Source organism: Mustela erminea, chromosome 11 (genome assembly GCF_009829155.1).
Source record: "Mustela erminea isolate mMusErm1 chromosome 11, mMusErm1.Pri, whole genome shotgun sequence".
NCBI lineage: Eukaryota > Metazoa > Chordata > Mammalia > Carnivora > Mustelidae > Mustela > Mustela erminea.
In genome coordinates this window covers 87,612,293-87,629,646 of record NC_045624.1, presented here as the reverse complement: position 1 = coordinate 87,629,646, position 17,354 = coordinate 87,612,293, and the positions used below count along the sequence as shown (strand labels likewise).

The following is a 17,354-nucleotide window of genomic DNA, read 5'->3' as shown; positions in this document are numbered from 1 at the left end:
AAATACGATTTTCTAATGATGTGCAACTTCATATGGTTTTGTTTTTGTCTTACCAGAGTCAAACCAAACATATTCTCCTACATGGGAACCAAAGATAAAAGGGCCATAACCGTTCAAGAGATTGCTGTTCTCAAGTAAGTACCAAGGACATGTCAGGATTCGTTCTGCAAAAACCCTGGTGTCACCGTCTTCAAATTCACCATGAGGAGGTTTCTCTCTTCTTTTTCTTTTCTTTTCTTTTTTTTTTTTTTTTGAGAGATTTATTTGAGAGAGAGAGAGAAAGCCTAGGGAGGAGGGAAGAGAGGGAGAGGGAAAGCAGGCTCCACACTGAGCACAAGCCTGATGCATGGCTTGACCTCACCACCTGAGATCATGACCTGAACTGAAATCACGAGTCAGACGCTTAACCGACTGAGCCACCCAAGCGCCCCTCTCTCTTCTTCTCTAAATGGTGCCTCTGCCTATTCGAAAAATCAGTTTTATTCTTTTTTTCTTTTTGTTTCTCTGTATTTCCTAATGTTTTTAGGAGCCTACAGATATTGTTTGTGTGATTTTTAAAGGATTTTTGTGGTAGAGTCAAGAGAAAGTGGTAGAGTCAAGAAAGTCAAGAAAGAGTGCTTCTTTCTTTTCGTCCTTTTTTTGTTCATTCATTATTAAATATAAGTTACTTAAAATTTAATTACAAAACAGTGAATCTTTTGTTACACACTGGGGATATACAGATGAAAAGATGGTCTGTGCATTTAAAGCAATTACAATTTAATGGAGCAGACAGACAAGTAAATCAGAGCTTATCACACAGTGAGATAAATGTGGGGGTATTAGGGTAGGCCAGTTTCACTGAAAACGGGATGCTCTAGTTTTAATCTAATCAGGGCATGTCCGCCTTCACCAGTGACATTTTGGAATGGATAATTCTTTGTTGTGGGGGCGTCCTGTACATTGTAGGGCATTTAGTGGCAGCCGTGGGCTCTACCCATTGGATGTCAGCAGCTTCCTCCCACCCTGCCCCCCACCCTCCAGTTGTGACAACCAAAAATGCCTCCAGACTTTGTCAAGTGTCCCTTGAAGGGCAGAGTCACCTGGGGTTGAGAACCACTGGTCTAGATTCTGGAAGGATGAGTAGGAGTTTTCTGAGGCTGCAGAGGGTCTAAGGTTGCCTGTTTGAACTGAGAAAATACCTTGTGAAAGGACACTGGAAAGGAGTTGGGGAGCACTGCACATTTGGTACTTGGCAGGTGACTTTAGTCTTCTAGGAGCTAGTGAGAAATCAGGGTCCTCGGACCCTGCAGGCCGTGGTGAGGATCTTGGACTTGGCCATGATCTAAATGGAGGGCATTGTGTGGAGAGGCAGGAGTAAGGAAGGGTTGGTTGTGACTGGAGCAGGTAGGTGACCCTGGAGATCGCGGCTGTTGCTCTGTCCTGGGGGCTCTGAACCCAGCCAGTTGAGTGAAAGGAAGGGGAGAAGATGAATTTATACCCTTGTGAAGTCAGACCGACAGACAGACAGACACACACCCCTCCGCTGAGTTTATAGCCATGTGAAGTCAGACACACGCACACACACCATCACCGCCTCCACCCTGAGGTAAGGAATGGTGGGAGGGAGAAATAAAGGGGCAGGAGAAAACTTCTGAGGGTTATGCGTGTGTTCATTATCTTGAATGTGGTAATGGTTTCATGGGCTTAGTGGTAAATCTTGTACATTTTGAATATGTACAGTTTACCACATGTTAATTTTACTGTAATGATAAATGAAGTCATCTGTGCTTGCTGTCCTCACTTAAATATGTATTTATTTGTAACTCCCTTATTTTTTCATAAAGAATTTGAGGCGACCTCTCCTCTTTATCCCACGGTCCCCTATAGGGTGCTGCTTTCCCACGACTACTCTGATTCACATGAAATGGTGTCGGGTTTAAGCATCTGGTTGCATCCTAATGGTTTTGCAGCCCTTTTCCTCCTTGACCTCGAGAGGGAGGCATGATGTGGTCATGAAAAAGCAAAGTAAGAACATCTCCCCATGACTCCACTAAGGTTTGTGGGAATCTTGACGTGTTTGAGAGAGCAGCAGGAGACACCTAAAAGCGTTCATATATGGTGGCCCGCTCTTTTTCGTCCTGTGTTGCAGAATATGGAGTCATCTGCTGAGAATGCAGGGGACAGGATTGGGGGAGAGAAATTGAAGAGTGGGAAGATTTGAAACTGCCTCTGCCGGTAGTGGGGGCCACTGGGCTAGCCAGAAACTCTGAAGGGTTAGAGGGAGCAGCAGTGGCTCGCGGACTCTGGTATTTCTGTCTTCTGTATCTAAACTATCATTGTAGTCAACTCCTATGCTATCCGGCTGGTTCTGCAAAATTTTTTCACCAAAATTAAAAAATAAGTTAGAAAAAATCATAATAGGGGTGCCTGGTGGTTCAGTGGGTTGGGCTTCTGCCTTCAGCTCAGGCCCTGGTCCCCTCCTGCATCGAATCTTGCATTGGGCTCTCTGCTCAGCAGGGAGCCTGCTCCCCTACCCCACTCTGCCTTCCTCTCTGCCTACTTGTGATGTCTCTCTCTCTCTCTCTCTCTCTCTGTGTCAAGTAAATAATTTTTTTTTAAGATTTTAATTATTTATTTGACAGATCACAAGTAGGCAGAGAGGCAGGCAGAGAGAGAGAGAGAGGAGGAAGCAGACTCCCCGCTGAGCAGAGAGCCCGATGTGGGGCTTGCTCCCAGCACCCTGGGATCAGGCTTTAACCCACTGAGCCACCCAGGCGCCCCCCTCCCCCAAAAAATCATAGTAAGTTCACAAGCGACTGGCTGGCTTAGTCAGTAGAGCGTGTGACTCTTGATCTCCGGGTTGTGAGTTCGAGCCTCATGCTGGTTGTGGAGATTACTTAAAAATAATATCTTTTAAAAATTAAGTAAGTTAGTTGTTTTATTTCCCTTCCAGAAGGAACGAGGTGGAAGATGAAAGTTCTGCCATAATTGTACTCCTTCAGAGATTGCCTTGTTCACAGCTTGGTGTGTTTTTTGTGGGGGACTCTTTTTTTCCCTGTGAACCAAAATATTTATATAAGATGTGTTCTTGTGAACAGTAAATGATGTACCTCTTTCCCTTTTAGTACATAGCAAAAGATACGTAAAATATGGCAAACCTTAATTTCTGATGTTGACATTGTTTCCCATTTCTTGCTATTATAAGCAATTCCATGAGAGACATATTGGTAGCTAAATCTTGGTATACATCTGTGAAAACTTCATTAAGATAAACTTAGCAGAGAAGGGCGCCTGGGTGGCTCAGTGGGTTAAGCATCTGCCTACAGCTCAGGTCATGATTGTGGGGTACTGGGATCGAGCCCAGTGTCAGGCTCCCTACTCAGTAGAGAGTCTGCTTCTCCCTCTCCCTGCTGCTCCCGCTGCTTGTGCACTTTCTCTCTCTAAAATAAAGAAATAAAATCTTAAAGAAACAAAACAATACAAAAAAAAACTTAGTAGCAGAATTCTGACTTAAATGTGAAACTCTACAGTTTCTTTTCTTTTCTTTTCTTTTTTTAAGATTTTATTTATTTATTGGACAGACAGAAATCACAAGTAGGCAGAGAGGCAGGCAGAGAGAAAGGTAGGGAAGCAGGCTCCCTGCCAAGCAGAGAGCCCAGTGGGGGGCTCGATCCCAGGACCCTGGGATCTTGACCTGAGCTGAAAGCAGAGGCTTTAACCCACTGAGCCACCCAGGCGCCCCTCTACAGTTTCTTTTGACAGCGAAGCCTAATTGCCCTGAGGAAAGGTAGGACCATTTACACCTTTATTCTGCTTCCCCAGAATCCTCCCTAACACGTGTTATGGTGTTCTGGTTTTTTTTTAATCCTTTACTAATCTGAGAGTCAAAAAATGGCATCTCGTTATTTTATTTTGTATTAAATGATGTGAAATCTTTGAATATTTGGAGTCAAGGTATTTCTCTTTTTGGTCAGCCACCAGGTGTCACACTTGATCACAATGCCGCTTTGTCTTCGAGCCTTTTGCTGCTTTTCTCATCTTCCTGTTGACTTAGTAAGAAACTATATTAGCCACCTAAGTGTTGGCCTTTGGAAGGCACATAGCACTTATCTCGCGGATGCAGGCGACACCCTTCGTTGGCTTAATGGATACCCAGGGCCGGGCTGGGTGGCCTTTCCCGTGAGAACGAGTACACAGGATAACCCTACTCTGCCACGCGGGGGTCTTGATTATTGCTGAATCGCCCATTCCTAGGAATAAGCAGCATTTCTTTTAGCTTCATGTAACTCTCCAGCCACCTTGTAATTTTAACAGGATCTCCAGCAGGAACAGCCCCATTCAGAATGATTTGTTTCTTTTCCTGTCTCTTCCTGCCAGTCTCCTTTCTGAGCCTGGGCCAGTGTTTCGCTGGTTTTGTTAATAAAGGCTTTTTGTGCAACGTGTTGCTTAGGTTGGCTCCTGATGTTTAAAAGTGAGATTTTTAGTAGTCCCAAGTTAGTCACAGAATTCGCTATGAATTTAAAACCGTAGAGCTCTATCCAAGATCATCAGAATTAAAACTGTGAACAGTATCATGAAGATACTGTCAACCCCATTCCACCTCTGCTCAGGGAACGCCCATTCTATAAGAATGAATATACCTGTTGCTTTCTGCTGCGCCAGTGGGATTCAGAAACATATGTCTATTCAGGAAGAGGTAATGGAGTATGCTTCAGCCATATAAAGGAACGAAGTACTGATACATATTACAATATGGAGGAACCTATTTTTAAGATTTTATTTATTTATTTGAGAGAGAGAGCAAGCATGAGTGGGGGAAGAGGCAGAGGGAGAAGCAGGCTCCCCGCTGAACAGGGACCTACACCACCCCCACCCAGGATAGACTCAGGGCTTGATCCCAGGACCCTCTGATCATGACCTGAGCTGAAGGCAGACACTTAACCCACTGAACCACCCAGGCACTAAACATGGATCAGTCTTAAAAATGTGATGCTAGGGGCGTCTGGGTGGCTCGGTGGGTTAAAGCCTCTGCCTTTGGCTCAGGTCATGATCCCAGGGTCCTGGGATAGAGCCCCACATCAGGCTCTCTGCTCAGCAGGGAGCCTGCTTCCTCCTCTCTCTGCCTGCTTCTCTGCCTACTTGTGATCTCCATCTGTCAAATAAATAAAATCTTAAAAAAAAAATGTGATGCTAAATACAAGAAGTCAGACAAAAAAGGCCACATATATGATTATGTTTATGTGAAATGTCCATAGTAGGGAAACGTATAGAGACAGAGTGCAGGAGTGGTTGCTAGGGGCTGCTGGGAGAGGGAATGGGATTAATAGGTGTCGGGTTTTTTGGGGAGTGATGGAAATGTTCTTGGATTAGATAGTGGTAACAGTTGCACAACACTGTGAATGTACTAAAATCTGCTGAATTGTGTATTTTATAATGGTTAAAGTGATACATTTTAGGTTATATTAATTTTATCTCAAAAAGAGAAAACAACGGAGTCATCAGGTACTCCCATGGCTTCCAGGGAGTAAGTAGTACTCTCCAGAATCTCTCCAGAGCCGCCAGGTGCTTGATTACTTCTTCCCTCTTAAGTATCTTGTTCGTTTCTACAACAGCAGTTATGACCAAAGAAGAGTTCTGTCATCCTTGTTCCCCTCTGTTCCTCCTGATCTCTGCTTCCTGGACTCCTTGGGATGTAAGTCCTAGACTAATTTATGCCCTGTGGTCCCACCACTGTCTGCATATGTATGCAGATAAGGACCTGGTGTCCTTTCCTCCTGGACCTGCCACTGGCCCAAGGCCACACGAGCCTTGCTTTATGCTGTTTGGTCTTCAGATTGGATATGGTGAGGAAGGGTACTAGACTAGGAGCTTTGCCCATTTCCCAGTTTCTCTTTTTAGCTCCTGTGTTTTATATTAATTAATGGTGCAGTGACAGATTTTTTTCCTCAAGAAATTTGGTCAGGCTGCTTTTGCACATGTTGAGCTGGGAAACAAACTGATTGATATGCAGCAAAGAGATGATTGTGTGTCTTCAGGAAGTATAAGAAAATTTTCAGCAAAGAAAATTTTCAGCAAAGAAAAAGAGTGCTGTGAGATGAATTAGCAAGCTGGTATTATATAGATGAATTTTAAACAGTTGGACTCAGTAGACAGCATGTTTTTAACTAAGGATATGACAAAGTTTGCCTGTCAGTTCTTCCTGGGACGTTGGGACTTTAGGTGGGTGGAGGCGCACACTGTGCAGGGCGGCTTCCGTGCCGAGCTGCTTTGGGTATGTGGACTGGGCACTCTGGGGCAGGGCTCGGCCTTCCGTGCTGGCCCAGCACGCAGGCTCCACAGCCAGGTGCACACGCCCATCCAGCACCTACATTTTCAGGCCAAAGCCAGAATGGGCTCCTGACAGCAGGAATGAGCTCAAGGACTAAGGCTGAAAACCAGTCCAGAGCGTCAGGTGTACTGTTCCCCAAGGTGAAGCACAAATACCCTTTGTTGTTGTAGTTCTCAGAGTAGATGTCTTTTCAGAGGAAATCTGAACTTAGAGAAAGTCAGAAACCATCTTCCGCACGATGAGGTACCATGCAACATTATTTGTGATTTTGAAAAATTGTGAACAACCCAAATGGCCCAAATTGGAGGATCTTAATAAAATGAATGGTTATAATAGATGAATTTTAATGGGTGAGTTGTTTTCGACTATGTCAGAGTCTTTTTTTTTTTTTTTTTAAGATTTTATTATTGACAGAAAGCATAAGCAGGGGGAGGGACAAAGGGGAGGGAGAAGCAGGCTCTCACTGATCAGGGAGCTCTGACCAGGGGCTTGATCCCAGGACCCTGAAATCATGACCTGAGCTGAAGGTAGACAGTAGACTGAGCCACCCAGGCACCCCATGTTAGATTATTTCTAAAAACACAAAAACCCTTTTTACTAAAGTAGAGATGCAAGTTGTCCTAACAATATAAAAATACTGTAACATGACAAAATATGAAAATCTCAAATGAAAATCCAGTGTCTTATTTATTGGGAAAATACCAGAAGCATTTCATTTAGAGTCAGGAGAAAAATAAATAAGGATGACCACACTATAACCACTATTTTTGTTGTTGTTCTGGACAGACTATAGTACAAACAAAATTATTATTTTTTTTTAAAGATTTTATTTATATATTTATTTAAATTTATTTGACAGACAGAGATCACAAGTAGGCAGAGAGGCAGGCAGAGAGAGAGGAAGGAAAGCAGACTCCCTGCTGAGCAGGCAGCCCGATGCGGGGCTCGATCCCAGGACCCTGGGATCATGACTTGAGCCGAAGGCAGAGGCTTAACCCACTGAGCCACCCAGGTGCCCCTAGACATTTAAAAAAAGATCTTTAAAAAATTTTTAAGAAATAAGTGTTATAAAAATGTTATAAAAATTTGGCCTAGTGGCCAAATTGCAGTTTTTGTCATAAGTGATTATTTGTACTTAAAGGAGTTGACTGAAACTTATACAAGATAAGAAAGATAGGGGCACCTGGGTGGCTCAGTGGGTTGGCCCGCTGCCTTTGGCTCGGGTCATGGTCCCAGGTCCTGGGTTCGAGCCCTGCATCGGGCTTTCTGCTCATCCAGGGGCCTGCTTCCTCCTCTCTCTCTGCCTGCCTCTCTGCCTACTTGTGATCTCTCTCTGTCAAAATAAATCAATAAAATCTTTAAAAAAAAAAAAAAAAGACTAATATAGGGACGCCTCAGTGGCTCAGTTGTTAAGTGTCTGCCTTCAGCTCAGGTCATGATCCCCAGATACTGGGATTGAGCCCTGCATCGGGCTCCCTGCTCAGCAGGAAGCCTGCTTCTCCCTCTCGCACTGCCCCTGCTGTGTTACCTCTCTTACTGTGTCTTTCTCTGTCAAATAAATAAAATCTTTAAAAGGAAGGAAGAAAGAGACGAAACGTAATATGAAGACAATATCTTAATGGAAATTATAATGGAAAAGAAGTTTTTTACACAAGGAGAAAAAGAACATACCTAGAAATATATATATATATATATATATGATTTTTATGAAGAAAATTTTTAAATACTGTTGAGAGATGTAAAAGAACTGAATGAATGCATGATACAACTGGTTCTTGGGTCCATATAAATGTTTTTTCTTATTGAATAAGTTTATAAATTTGTGCTGCTACTAGTGAGAATAGCTGTAGAATGGTATTGTTTAACTAAGTTAATCATAAAGTTAATGTAGGAAACTTAAGATGAAAACTAGCTATAAAAAAAAAAATTCTGGTAGAAGTCACTATCCAAGGGGGATTAACCTTAGTATATATTAAAGCATATAGAAATTTCACAGTTAAAGCAATTTGATCTTGGCACATAAATCAGTAGAATAATTAGGGGCCCAGATCCATCGACAAATTTACTGTGTATTCAAAGTAGCATTTAAAATCAGCAGAGGGAGGTGCCTGGGTGGCCCAGTTGGTGAAGCGTCTGCCTTCAGCTCAGGTCATGATCCCAGGGTCCTGGGATTGAGTCCTGCATTGGGCTCCCTGCTCAGTGGGGAGCCTGCTTCTTCCTCTCCCACTTCCCTTGCTTGTGCACTTGCACATTCTCTCTCTCTCTTTGTCAAATAAATAAATAAATAAATAAATAATATTTTAAAAAATATAAGTAAGATCAGAGAAAAAAAAATTGCTGAGTCAATGAATGTTGTTGAGATAACTGAAAAGCCATCTGGGAAAAAAAAAATTGGCTCTTTACCTCTGTTCCCTAGTCTAAAATTCCAGGTGAATCAAAAATTTAAACATAAAATAAGTACAAAATAATCAGTGATGACATTTTGCCTGTCTTCACTGAGTGGGTAAAGTGGCAATGCTTTGTCAGATTTTCTTTTTTCTTCACACAAAACGTTTGTTTGAAGTATAGAAGTTGATCACTGGGAATGGCTTCCAGAGCTGTGACTCTGCCAGAGAGTAACAAAACCGGTTACAAAGCAGCACCAGCCACAGTATCACTGCCCACGGATACAGATAAATACATATTTATTTTTTTTTGTAGTCAGGTCCTTGATGGAGTTTTTTTACTCCACAGTTGGCCTCTTTAGTAGGCCATAAAAGGGGCACCTGGGTGGCTCAGTCATTAAGCGTCTGCCTTCAGCTCAGGTCATGATCCCAGGGTCCTGGGATTGAGCCCTGCATCGGGCTCCCTGCTCAGTGGGAAGCCTGCTTCTCCCTCTCCCACTCCCCTTGCTCGTGGTCCCTCTCTCGCTGTGTCTCTCTCTGTCAGATAAATAAAATCTTAAAAAAATAAAAGGCCATAAAGCAGAAAGGCATGTGTGATACTGTTAATTTAAAATGTGGAGTCCACGCCACTGGTAGCTGCTGACACGGTTGCCAGTTTATGTGTGAAGAACACTTTCCCCCTTTCCTTCACCTCCTTGTTGCTTAGGATGAGGAGACGCCATGATTTAAAACCAGAGGGTGAGAGCAGGAAAGCCTTCCCGAGTCAGCAGGACCTGTCCTATATCCCCCTCCGTTGTAAGGAATCCACTTTTGGCGTCACAGGCGGACTGGGGAAGGAGCAACGGATGCTCCCACTCAAAGCCCCTGGGCAGCAGTGCCTGAGGTCTTGTCTTTTTCTCCACGACCGACCTGCTGTGAACTTAGAAAACCCTAGCAGTGAAGGTCAGTGTGTTGGTGAGCTCATGGCCTGCTCTAAGTGAAGTGTGATAAAAAGGAATCACTACCATAATCAAAAGGAAAAAAAGAAAACTGTCCTTTTTCCTGAAAACAAAACAAAAAGTGGTAGAAGTGTTCTACCCTTGGGAAACATTTAAAAACAAAAACAAAAAAACCTCTCTGGCTAGAGATACCCTGAGTATGTCTTAAACCTCAGAACTATTCTTTTTTTCAAGATTTTATTTATTTGACAGAGGGAGCGAGTGAGCAGAGAGGGAGAAGCAAATTCCCCGCGGAGCAGGGAGCACGACATGGGGCTCAGTCCTACAACCTGAGCTGAAGGCGAATGCTCAACTGACTGAGCCACTCAGGCAACCCTAAATCTCAGAACTATTTAGAAAAAAAAAAAAAAAGATTAATGAACATACCTAAAACTCTACTCTGTAGTCCTTTGTTTACAGAAGAATGCCACCTAAGGCAGGAGGAATGGTAGATGGAGAAAAATTCTCTCTCTCACATTAACACACCAGTGTTTGCTTCAGGCAGTAAGACTCCTGGGGTACCTGGACAGGCGGATGAAAGACTGAGGAACAGGATAATCCTAAGGATTAGGGAAGGGGGAAGGTCCCTTTACAGTAGAAAACCCTAGTACGTACCATCCTAACCCAGTGATTAAATTTATCGCCATCAGTGATGGACAAACTGAACACCGTTGCCTTTTGCTGGGATCCGCTGAAAAGTTCATAGCATCACCTAAATAATGTGTTTATCTGAGTTGGATCACGAGGAAACAAACAAATCCGAATGTAAAGGCACAGTGTGAGACAACTGGCCTGGATTCTGCCAAAAGTCAGATACCAACAGAAACCAAAAGGCTGGGCCGAGGCACACAGCTTAGTAGACGCTAACCGGACATCAAGACGGCAGTATGTAGCCCTTGGTTAGATCCTGAATTCAGGGAGCTTTAAAAAAATTGAAATGATCTTATCGGGTAAGTGGGTAAGTGTGGGTGTGGACTGCCAATCAGTAGTGTCGAATTCATGTTGGGCTTCCTGACCAGGACCTGCATGGGTAGCGGTCAAGGATACACACACAGGGGTCACTAGGGTTAAGGTGTGATGTCTGCAACTAACTCAGAATCATTCCGTAAAGTATTCCCATTTCACATGTGTGTCTTTGTGTATGCATGTGTGTGTACTGTATGCAGGTTCCTAGATTAGAGAGAGACTTAGAAAAGGGGAGGGAGTTAAAAGTTGGTAAATCTCTTAGAACATACAAGGTTACAATGTTGCCATTTTTCTCCAGCTCTGAATTTTTTTTTTTTTTAATAAAACAGGTAGGGAGAGTTTTTTTTTTAAAAGATTTTATTTATTTATTTATTTGACAGAAATCACAAGTAGATGGAGAGGCAGGCGGAGAGAGGGAGAGGGAAGCAGGCTCCCCACTGAGCAGAGAGCCCGATGCGGGACTCAATCCCAGGACCCTGAGATCATGACCTGAGCCGAAGGCAGTGGTTTAACCCACTGAGCCACCCAGGTGCCCCTTTTTCTTTCCTTTTCATAGATTCTATTTATTTATTTGACAGAGATCACAAGTAGGCAGAGAAGCAGGCAGAGAGAGAGGAGGAAGCAGGCTCCCTCTGAGCAGAGAGCCTGATGCAGGGCTTCATCCCAGGACTCTGGGATCATGACCTGAGCCGAAGGCAGAGGCTTTAATTCACTGAGCCACCCAGGCGCCCCTAGGGAGAGATTTTCTAATGTATAAATTACTATAAATAAACTAGACTCAGGGCACCTGGGTGGCTCAGTCAGTTAATTGTCTGCCTTTGGCTCAACTCATGATCCCAGGGTCCTGGGATGGAGCCCCACATCGGCTCCTTGCTCAGCTCTCCCTTTGTTTCTCCCCCCAGCTCATGCTCGCTCTCTCTCTGAAATAAATAAAATCTTTTGGTTTTGTTTTAAGATTTTTTTTGTTTATTTCTTTGAGAGAGAGAGAGAATAAGAGAGAGTGCCATGAGAGGTCAGAGGGAGAAGCAGACTCCCCACCAAGCAGGGAGCCTGATGTGGGATTCGATCCCAGGACTCCAGGGTCATGACCTGAGCCGAAGGCATCTGCTTAACCAACTGAGCCACCTAGGCGCCCAATAAATAAAATATTTTTATGAAAATAAATAAACTAGGGATGCCTGGATGTCTTTCGGTTAAGCAACTGCTTTAGGCTCCGGTCATGATCCCAGGGTCCTGGGATCGAGCCCCGCATCGGGCTCCCTGCTCAGCAGCGGGCATGCTTCTCCCTCTCCCTCTGCCTGCCTCTCTGCCTACTTGTGCTATCTCTCTGTTGAATAAATAAAGAAAATATTTAAATAAACAAACTCACAAAATGGGAGATAATATTTACAAACTATGTGGTAAAGGACAGATTTCTTTACTCTGAAAACAGAAAAATAATAACAATCCAAAATACGTTAAAAAAAAAAAAGTAACAGGACAAACAGGCAGTTCACAACCAACATATGTAGAAATGTTTAACCTCATAATAGGAAGTGTGCATATAAAAACCAAAGCTAAATATTTTTTTAACAGTCTGGCAGACTTCAAAAAGGTTTATAATAGGCCCTGGCAGCAGACACAGGGATGAGGCAATAGGCACTCGTATGTTAATATTGTGAGCATAAATTGATAAAAACTTTTTTGGAGGGCAGTAGGGATTAAAATTTAAAATCTGTACCTCCCACATCGAGGAATTTACTCCGAGGATGCATCTGTATAGATGCACACAAAGACGTATGTGTAAGGATGTTTGCTGTAGAATTGTTTGTGATAGCAAAAGTTAGGTCGTTTAAATGTACACCAAAGGGGGTCAGATGGAGGATTGAATAGGCAGGACAACAGCCATCCCATGCACCTGGACAAAGAATGCGGCAGCCTCGGAAGTACCGTGTGGATACAGCGAATCTTGGATATGCATTTTTAAGTGGAAGAAAGCCAAGAGGCTAGGGCACCTGGGTGGCTTGGTTAAGCATCGACTCTTGATTTCAGCTCAGGTCATATATCTCCTGCTCCGGAGATTAAGCCCCCGCATTGGGCTCCCCACTGAGCGGGGAGTCTGCTTCCCCTTTCCTTCTGCCTCTTACCCGACACACTCTCTCTCTCAAAAAATGAATAAATCTTAAAAAAAAAAGTGCTGAACAATTTATAATGTAACAAAAAAAAAAGTGCTGAACAATTTATAATGTAACAAAAGAGGGGAGGATCTGGGTGCTAGTTACATGGTTGAGTTCACTTGGTGAAAATTCATCAAGCAGAACACTTAACGAGTCCTGTATTTTTCCATATATATAAAACATATAAAGATCTTACCAAAAAATTCCAAAAAGGGAGGAGACTGTGGGTACACCTATGCCTCTTTATACAGAAAGTGTTTCTGGAAGGATGCACAAGAAACTGTTGCGGGCACCTGGGTGGTTCAGTGGGTTAAGTCTCTGCCTTCAGCTCAGGTCATGATCCCAGGGTCATGGGATCGAGCCCTGCATTGGGCTCTCTGCTCAGCAGGGAGCCTGCTTCCCCCTCTCTCTGCTTGCCTCTCTGCCTGCTCGTGATCTCTGTCTTTCAAATATATAAATAAAATCTTTAAAAAAAAAAAAAAACAAGGGCACCTGGGTGGTTCAGTGGGTTAAGCCGTTGCCTTTGGCTCAGGTCATGATCTCAGGGTCCTGGGATTGAGTCTCGCATCGGGCTCTCTGCTCAGCAGGGAGCCTGCTTCCTCCTCTCTCTCTCTCTGCCGGCCTCTCTGCCTACTCGTGATCTCTGTCTGTCAAATAAATAAATAAAATCTTTAAAAAAAAACAAAAAACCAAAAAAAAAACAAAAAACTGTTAACATGGGCTGCTGATGAGGAGAGGTGTTGAGGGATAGAGAGAGGACATTGGTTTTTTAGTTCTGTGTTTGTTTTTCTTTTTTTTTTTTTTTTTTTTTAAAGATTTTATTTATTTATTTGACAGAGAGAAATTACAAGTACACTGAGAGGCAGGCAGAGAGAGAGAGAGAAGGAAGCAGGCTCCCTGCTGAGCAGAGAGCCCGATGCGGGACTCGATCCCAGGACCCTGAGATCATGACCTGAGCCGAAGGCAGTGGCTTAACCCACTGAGCCACCCAGGCGCCCGTGTGTTTGTTTTTCTATGTAAATTACTATTATAGAAGTTAAGGAATTTTCATGAAAGTTTCCTTATACTTTTTAAAGATTTTTTTTTTTTTTTTTTTTTTTTTGAGAGAGAGAGAGCAGAGGGAGAGGGAGAACTCCTTTTACAATCATGGTCCTGGGGCTTGATGCCAGGACCCCGGTATCACGACCTGAGCTGAAGGCAGACACTTACCCAACTGAACCACCCAGGCACCCCATTCTTAACACCTTTTAAGTAATAACAAGGTACACATTTGTAGTAGAATGCCATCTCTATCTCTGTCTCCATCTATATAATATGTTTGGAAAAAAAAAAGAATGGTAGGAAATGCAAAGTTAAATATTAGCAGATTTTTTTTCTTTGTACATTTTCAGGTTTTCTTCTTAAGATCACAGTATTTTTCTGATAGATGAAAATAGGACTAAGGGATTGCTCTCTGTTATTATCCCCTTCCTTCTCACAAAATATAGCAAATTTTACAGATATGATTGTCCCATTACTCAGAAATCACAGTAGGCTTTATGAATATAAATGTGGCCCAGGTTAATCTATCCAGTAAGATCGAACCAGCATCATTTTGCTGAAGGAACAATCCAGAGGGAAATGAAAAATGCTCAGCCCACTTGCCTGTGTTCTACTCCTCATAACTTGGTGCGGTCTTGTTTCTAGCTGTTGTTTCCTATAGCAGGGTGCCCAAGACTATTTCATTCAGGCAGTATTTTATTTTATTTATTTGACAGACAGGGAGAGGGAATACAATCAGGGAGGGTGGGAAAGGAGAGGCAGGCTTCCTGCTGAACAGGAGCTTGATGCGGGGATTGATCCCAGGACTCTGGGATCATGACCTGAGCCAAAGGCAGACTCTTAATGACTGAGCCACCCAAGTGCCCCTTCAGGCAGTATTTCATAATCCTCTTTGTGCTCCTTTTTTATTTTATATTTTTTAGAATAACCGCTCAAAGACTTGCCCACTTGAACAAGTGCTTGATGAACTTTAAGCTGGGGAATTTCAGCTATCAGAAAAACCCTCTGAAACTGGGAGAGCTTCAAGGGAATCACTTCACAGTTGTCCTCAGGTAAAGACCTGCAGATAGGAGTGCAAACCAGAGAGGGTCCCCCTGGGCCCCCTCACATCTGTTCAGAATAGTTATTAATCCAGGTGAGCTGGCTCTAGCAGGTGTGGCAGTGAGGGAAGGCCCAGCAGAGCCTCATAGGGCTGGAAGAGCAAATAGTGCTGGAGAATTGTACCAACACCCCCTCACCTCTCAAAACTCAGCTCCTCCTTTGGAAAGGAGCCATGTGCTTCAGACACAGTGTTAAGAGATGGAGAGCCTATGCTTCTGCTTATAGGCAGTAGCTAGGATGGGCAAATTCACAGACACAGAAAGTAGAAGAAAGGTTACCTGGGGCGGGGAGTCTAAGAGGGGGACTTCGGAACTATTGTTTAATGGGTCCAAAGTTTCAGTTTGGGCAGAGTGGGAAGTTAAGGAAGTAGATAGTGGGAAATGTTGCATAACATTGTGGGTGTACTTAAAAATGGCCAAAACAGTCAATGTTACCTGTATTTCACCACCGTTTTTTAAAAAAAAGCAGAGAGTCCTCAGCAGGTGGAGAGAAAGCTGCAGGGGATAAGCGAAAAGCACGAAGCCAGGCCATATCATTGATGATAGGCGTCCCTGAATGTGTTTGACTCCGTTTTTTTCTCTGGGTAACTTGGGCCCTTGCAGAAATATAACAGGAACTGATGACCAAGTTCAGCAAGCTATGAACTCTCTCAAGGAGATCGGATTTATTAACTACTATGGGATGCAAAGATTTGGAACTACCGCTGTCCCCACATATCAGGTTGGAAGGTGCGTATTTAATTTCTTGACTTTTGTCTGAAAGAGCTCACTTGAAAAAAGAGGTTTTTTTGTTGTTGCTGCTGTTCTTATTCATTCATGTCTGGGCTGAGTGAACCAGTATGTCTCATCAGCTGATCTGTAGAATCCTTCTAATTTTTGTTGTGTTTTAAGATAATGCAAATTAATATAAAAATAATAATAAAAAATTAAATCACTCTTCAAAAGGATATAATTTGGAAGGTAAGTTTTTCTCTCATCTGGGATAACCCATCTAGGAATTCTATTTTTAGTTGCTTCCTTACAGGTAAATCTTGACTCAGTACAATAAGCTGTTGGGTAGCCCGACAAAGATGATACAGTTTGTGATCTCTTTTTACAAGTGCTTTCCAGTTTATTAAATTTTCATCTGCACTTTGCCTGCCCTTAAAGAAAGTGGTGTGGGATGGAAATAGCGTGGTAAAGTTTATTTTAAGAACTCTGATTCACTTTCAGGCAATGGGGAATCCCTGTAGTATAACCTAGGGTGGAAATCCCATCAATAAATAATTGGACTCTTGATCTTGGGGGTCATTAGAGCTCCATGTTGGGTGTAGATATCACTAAATAAATAAACTTAAAAAAAATAAAAATAAACTTTAAAAGGGACACCTGGCTAGCTCAGTTGGAAGAGCATGCAACTCTTGATCCCTGGGTCATGAGTTCAAGCTCCACATTCAGGTGTAGAGATTACTTAAATAAATATTTTTTTCTAAGATTTTTTTTTTTTTAAGATTTTATTTATTTATTTGACAGAGATCACAAGTAGTCAGAGAGCCTGATGGCAGGGCTCGATCCCAGGACTCTGGGATCATGACCTGAGGTGAGGGCAGAGGCCTAACCCACCGAGCCACCCAGGTGCCCCTAAGATTTTATTTTTTTATTTGAGAAAGAGAGAGATACAGAGTGGGTGGAGGGAGGGGCAGAGGGAGAAGCAGACTCTACACTGAGCATGGAGCCCGATGCAGGACTCCATCCCAGGACCCTGGGATCATGACCTGAGCTGAAGGCAGATGCTTAACCAACTGAGCCACCCAGGTGCCCAAAAAGATAAACTTTTAATACATGCATACATACTTATTTGGATTTGGAAGCCTAAACCTGAATATGCTGTCCAGTAGATTGTTAAATAAAGTAATCATTTTCATGGTTATAGAAGTCATGAGTTGGAAGTGATCTGAAGGATAAGGTAGTTCATGGTCTTACTTGTGTTTCAAACCCTTTTTCTAACAAAGGTGAAATTTAGGGTTGGGGGTCTGCTGGAGCTCACTAGTTGGTCCTCTGTAGCCCTGGGAGCAGAGGACTTCTCTTGATTTCCTGTGCATGGTTGCAGCAGTTGACTACACATACTCGCGTTTGTTCATGCCTTTTTTTTTTTTTTTTTTAAAGATTTTATTTATTTATTTGACAGAGATCACAACTAGGCAGAGAGTCAGGCAGAGAGAGAGGAGGAAGCAGGCTCCCTGCTGCGCAGAGAGCCCGATATGGGCCTCGATCCCAGGACCCTGAGACCATGACCTGAGCCGAAAGCAGAGGCTTTAACCCACTGAGCCACCCAGATGTCCCATGTTCATGCATTTTTAAACGCACAAAATGATTGGAGTGGCTCAGTTGGTTAGGCATCTGACTCTTGGTTTTGGCTGAGGTTATGATCTCAGGGTTGT

At 43.1% G+C, this 17,354-nt stretch overlaps 1 protein-coding gene and 1 long non-coding RNA gene across 8 annotated transcripts in view; one reads left to right on the top strand and one right to left on the bottom strand.

Moving 5' to 3' along the window:
- The window catches only part of PUS7 (pseudouridine synthase 7), a 65,612-nt gene that overhangs the window by 23,980 nt on the left and 24,278 nt on the right, over positions 1-17,354 (top strand). For all 6 annotated transcript variants that reach the window (XR_004276737.1, XR_004276739.1, XR_004276738.1 and 3 more), the window contains 3 exons: positions 57-134; positions 14,758-14,886; positions 15,538-15,663. Coding sequence is in view for 3 of the 6 variants with exons in the window: in XM_032304327.1 (XP_032160218.1) it covers positions 57-134; positions 14,758-14,886; positions 15,538-15,663 (333 nt within the window). In the remaining 3 variants the exon portion in view is untranslated. The remainder of the gene's footprint in view (positions 1-56; positions 135-14,757; positions 14,887-15,537; positions 15,664-17,354) is intronic.
- LOC116568710 overlaps positions 1-17,354 on the bottom strand; it is a 31,171-nt gene that overhangs the window by 10,349 nt on the left and 3,468 nt on the right. The window lies entirely within an intron of this gene.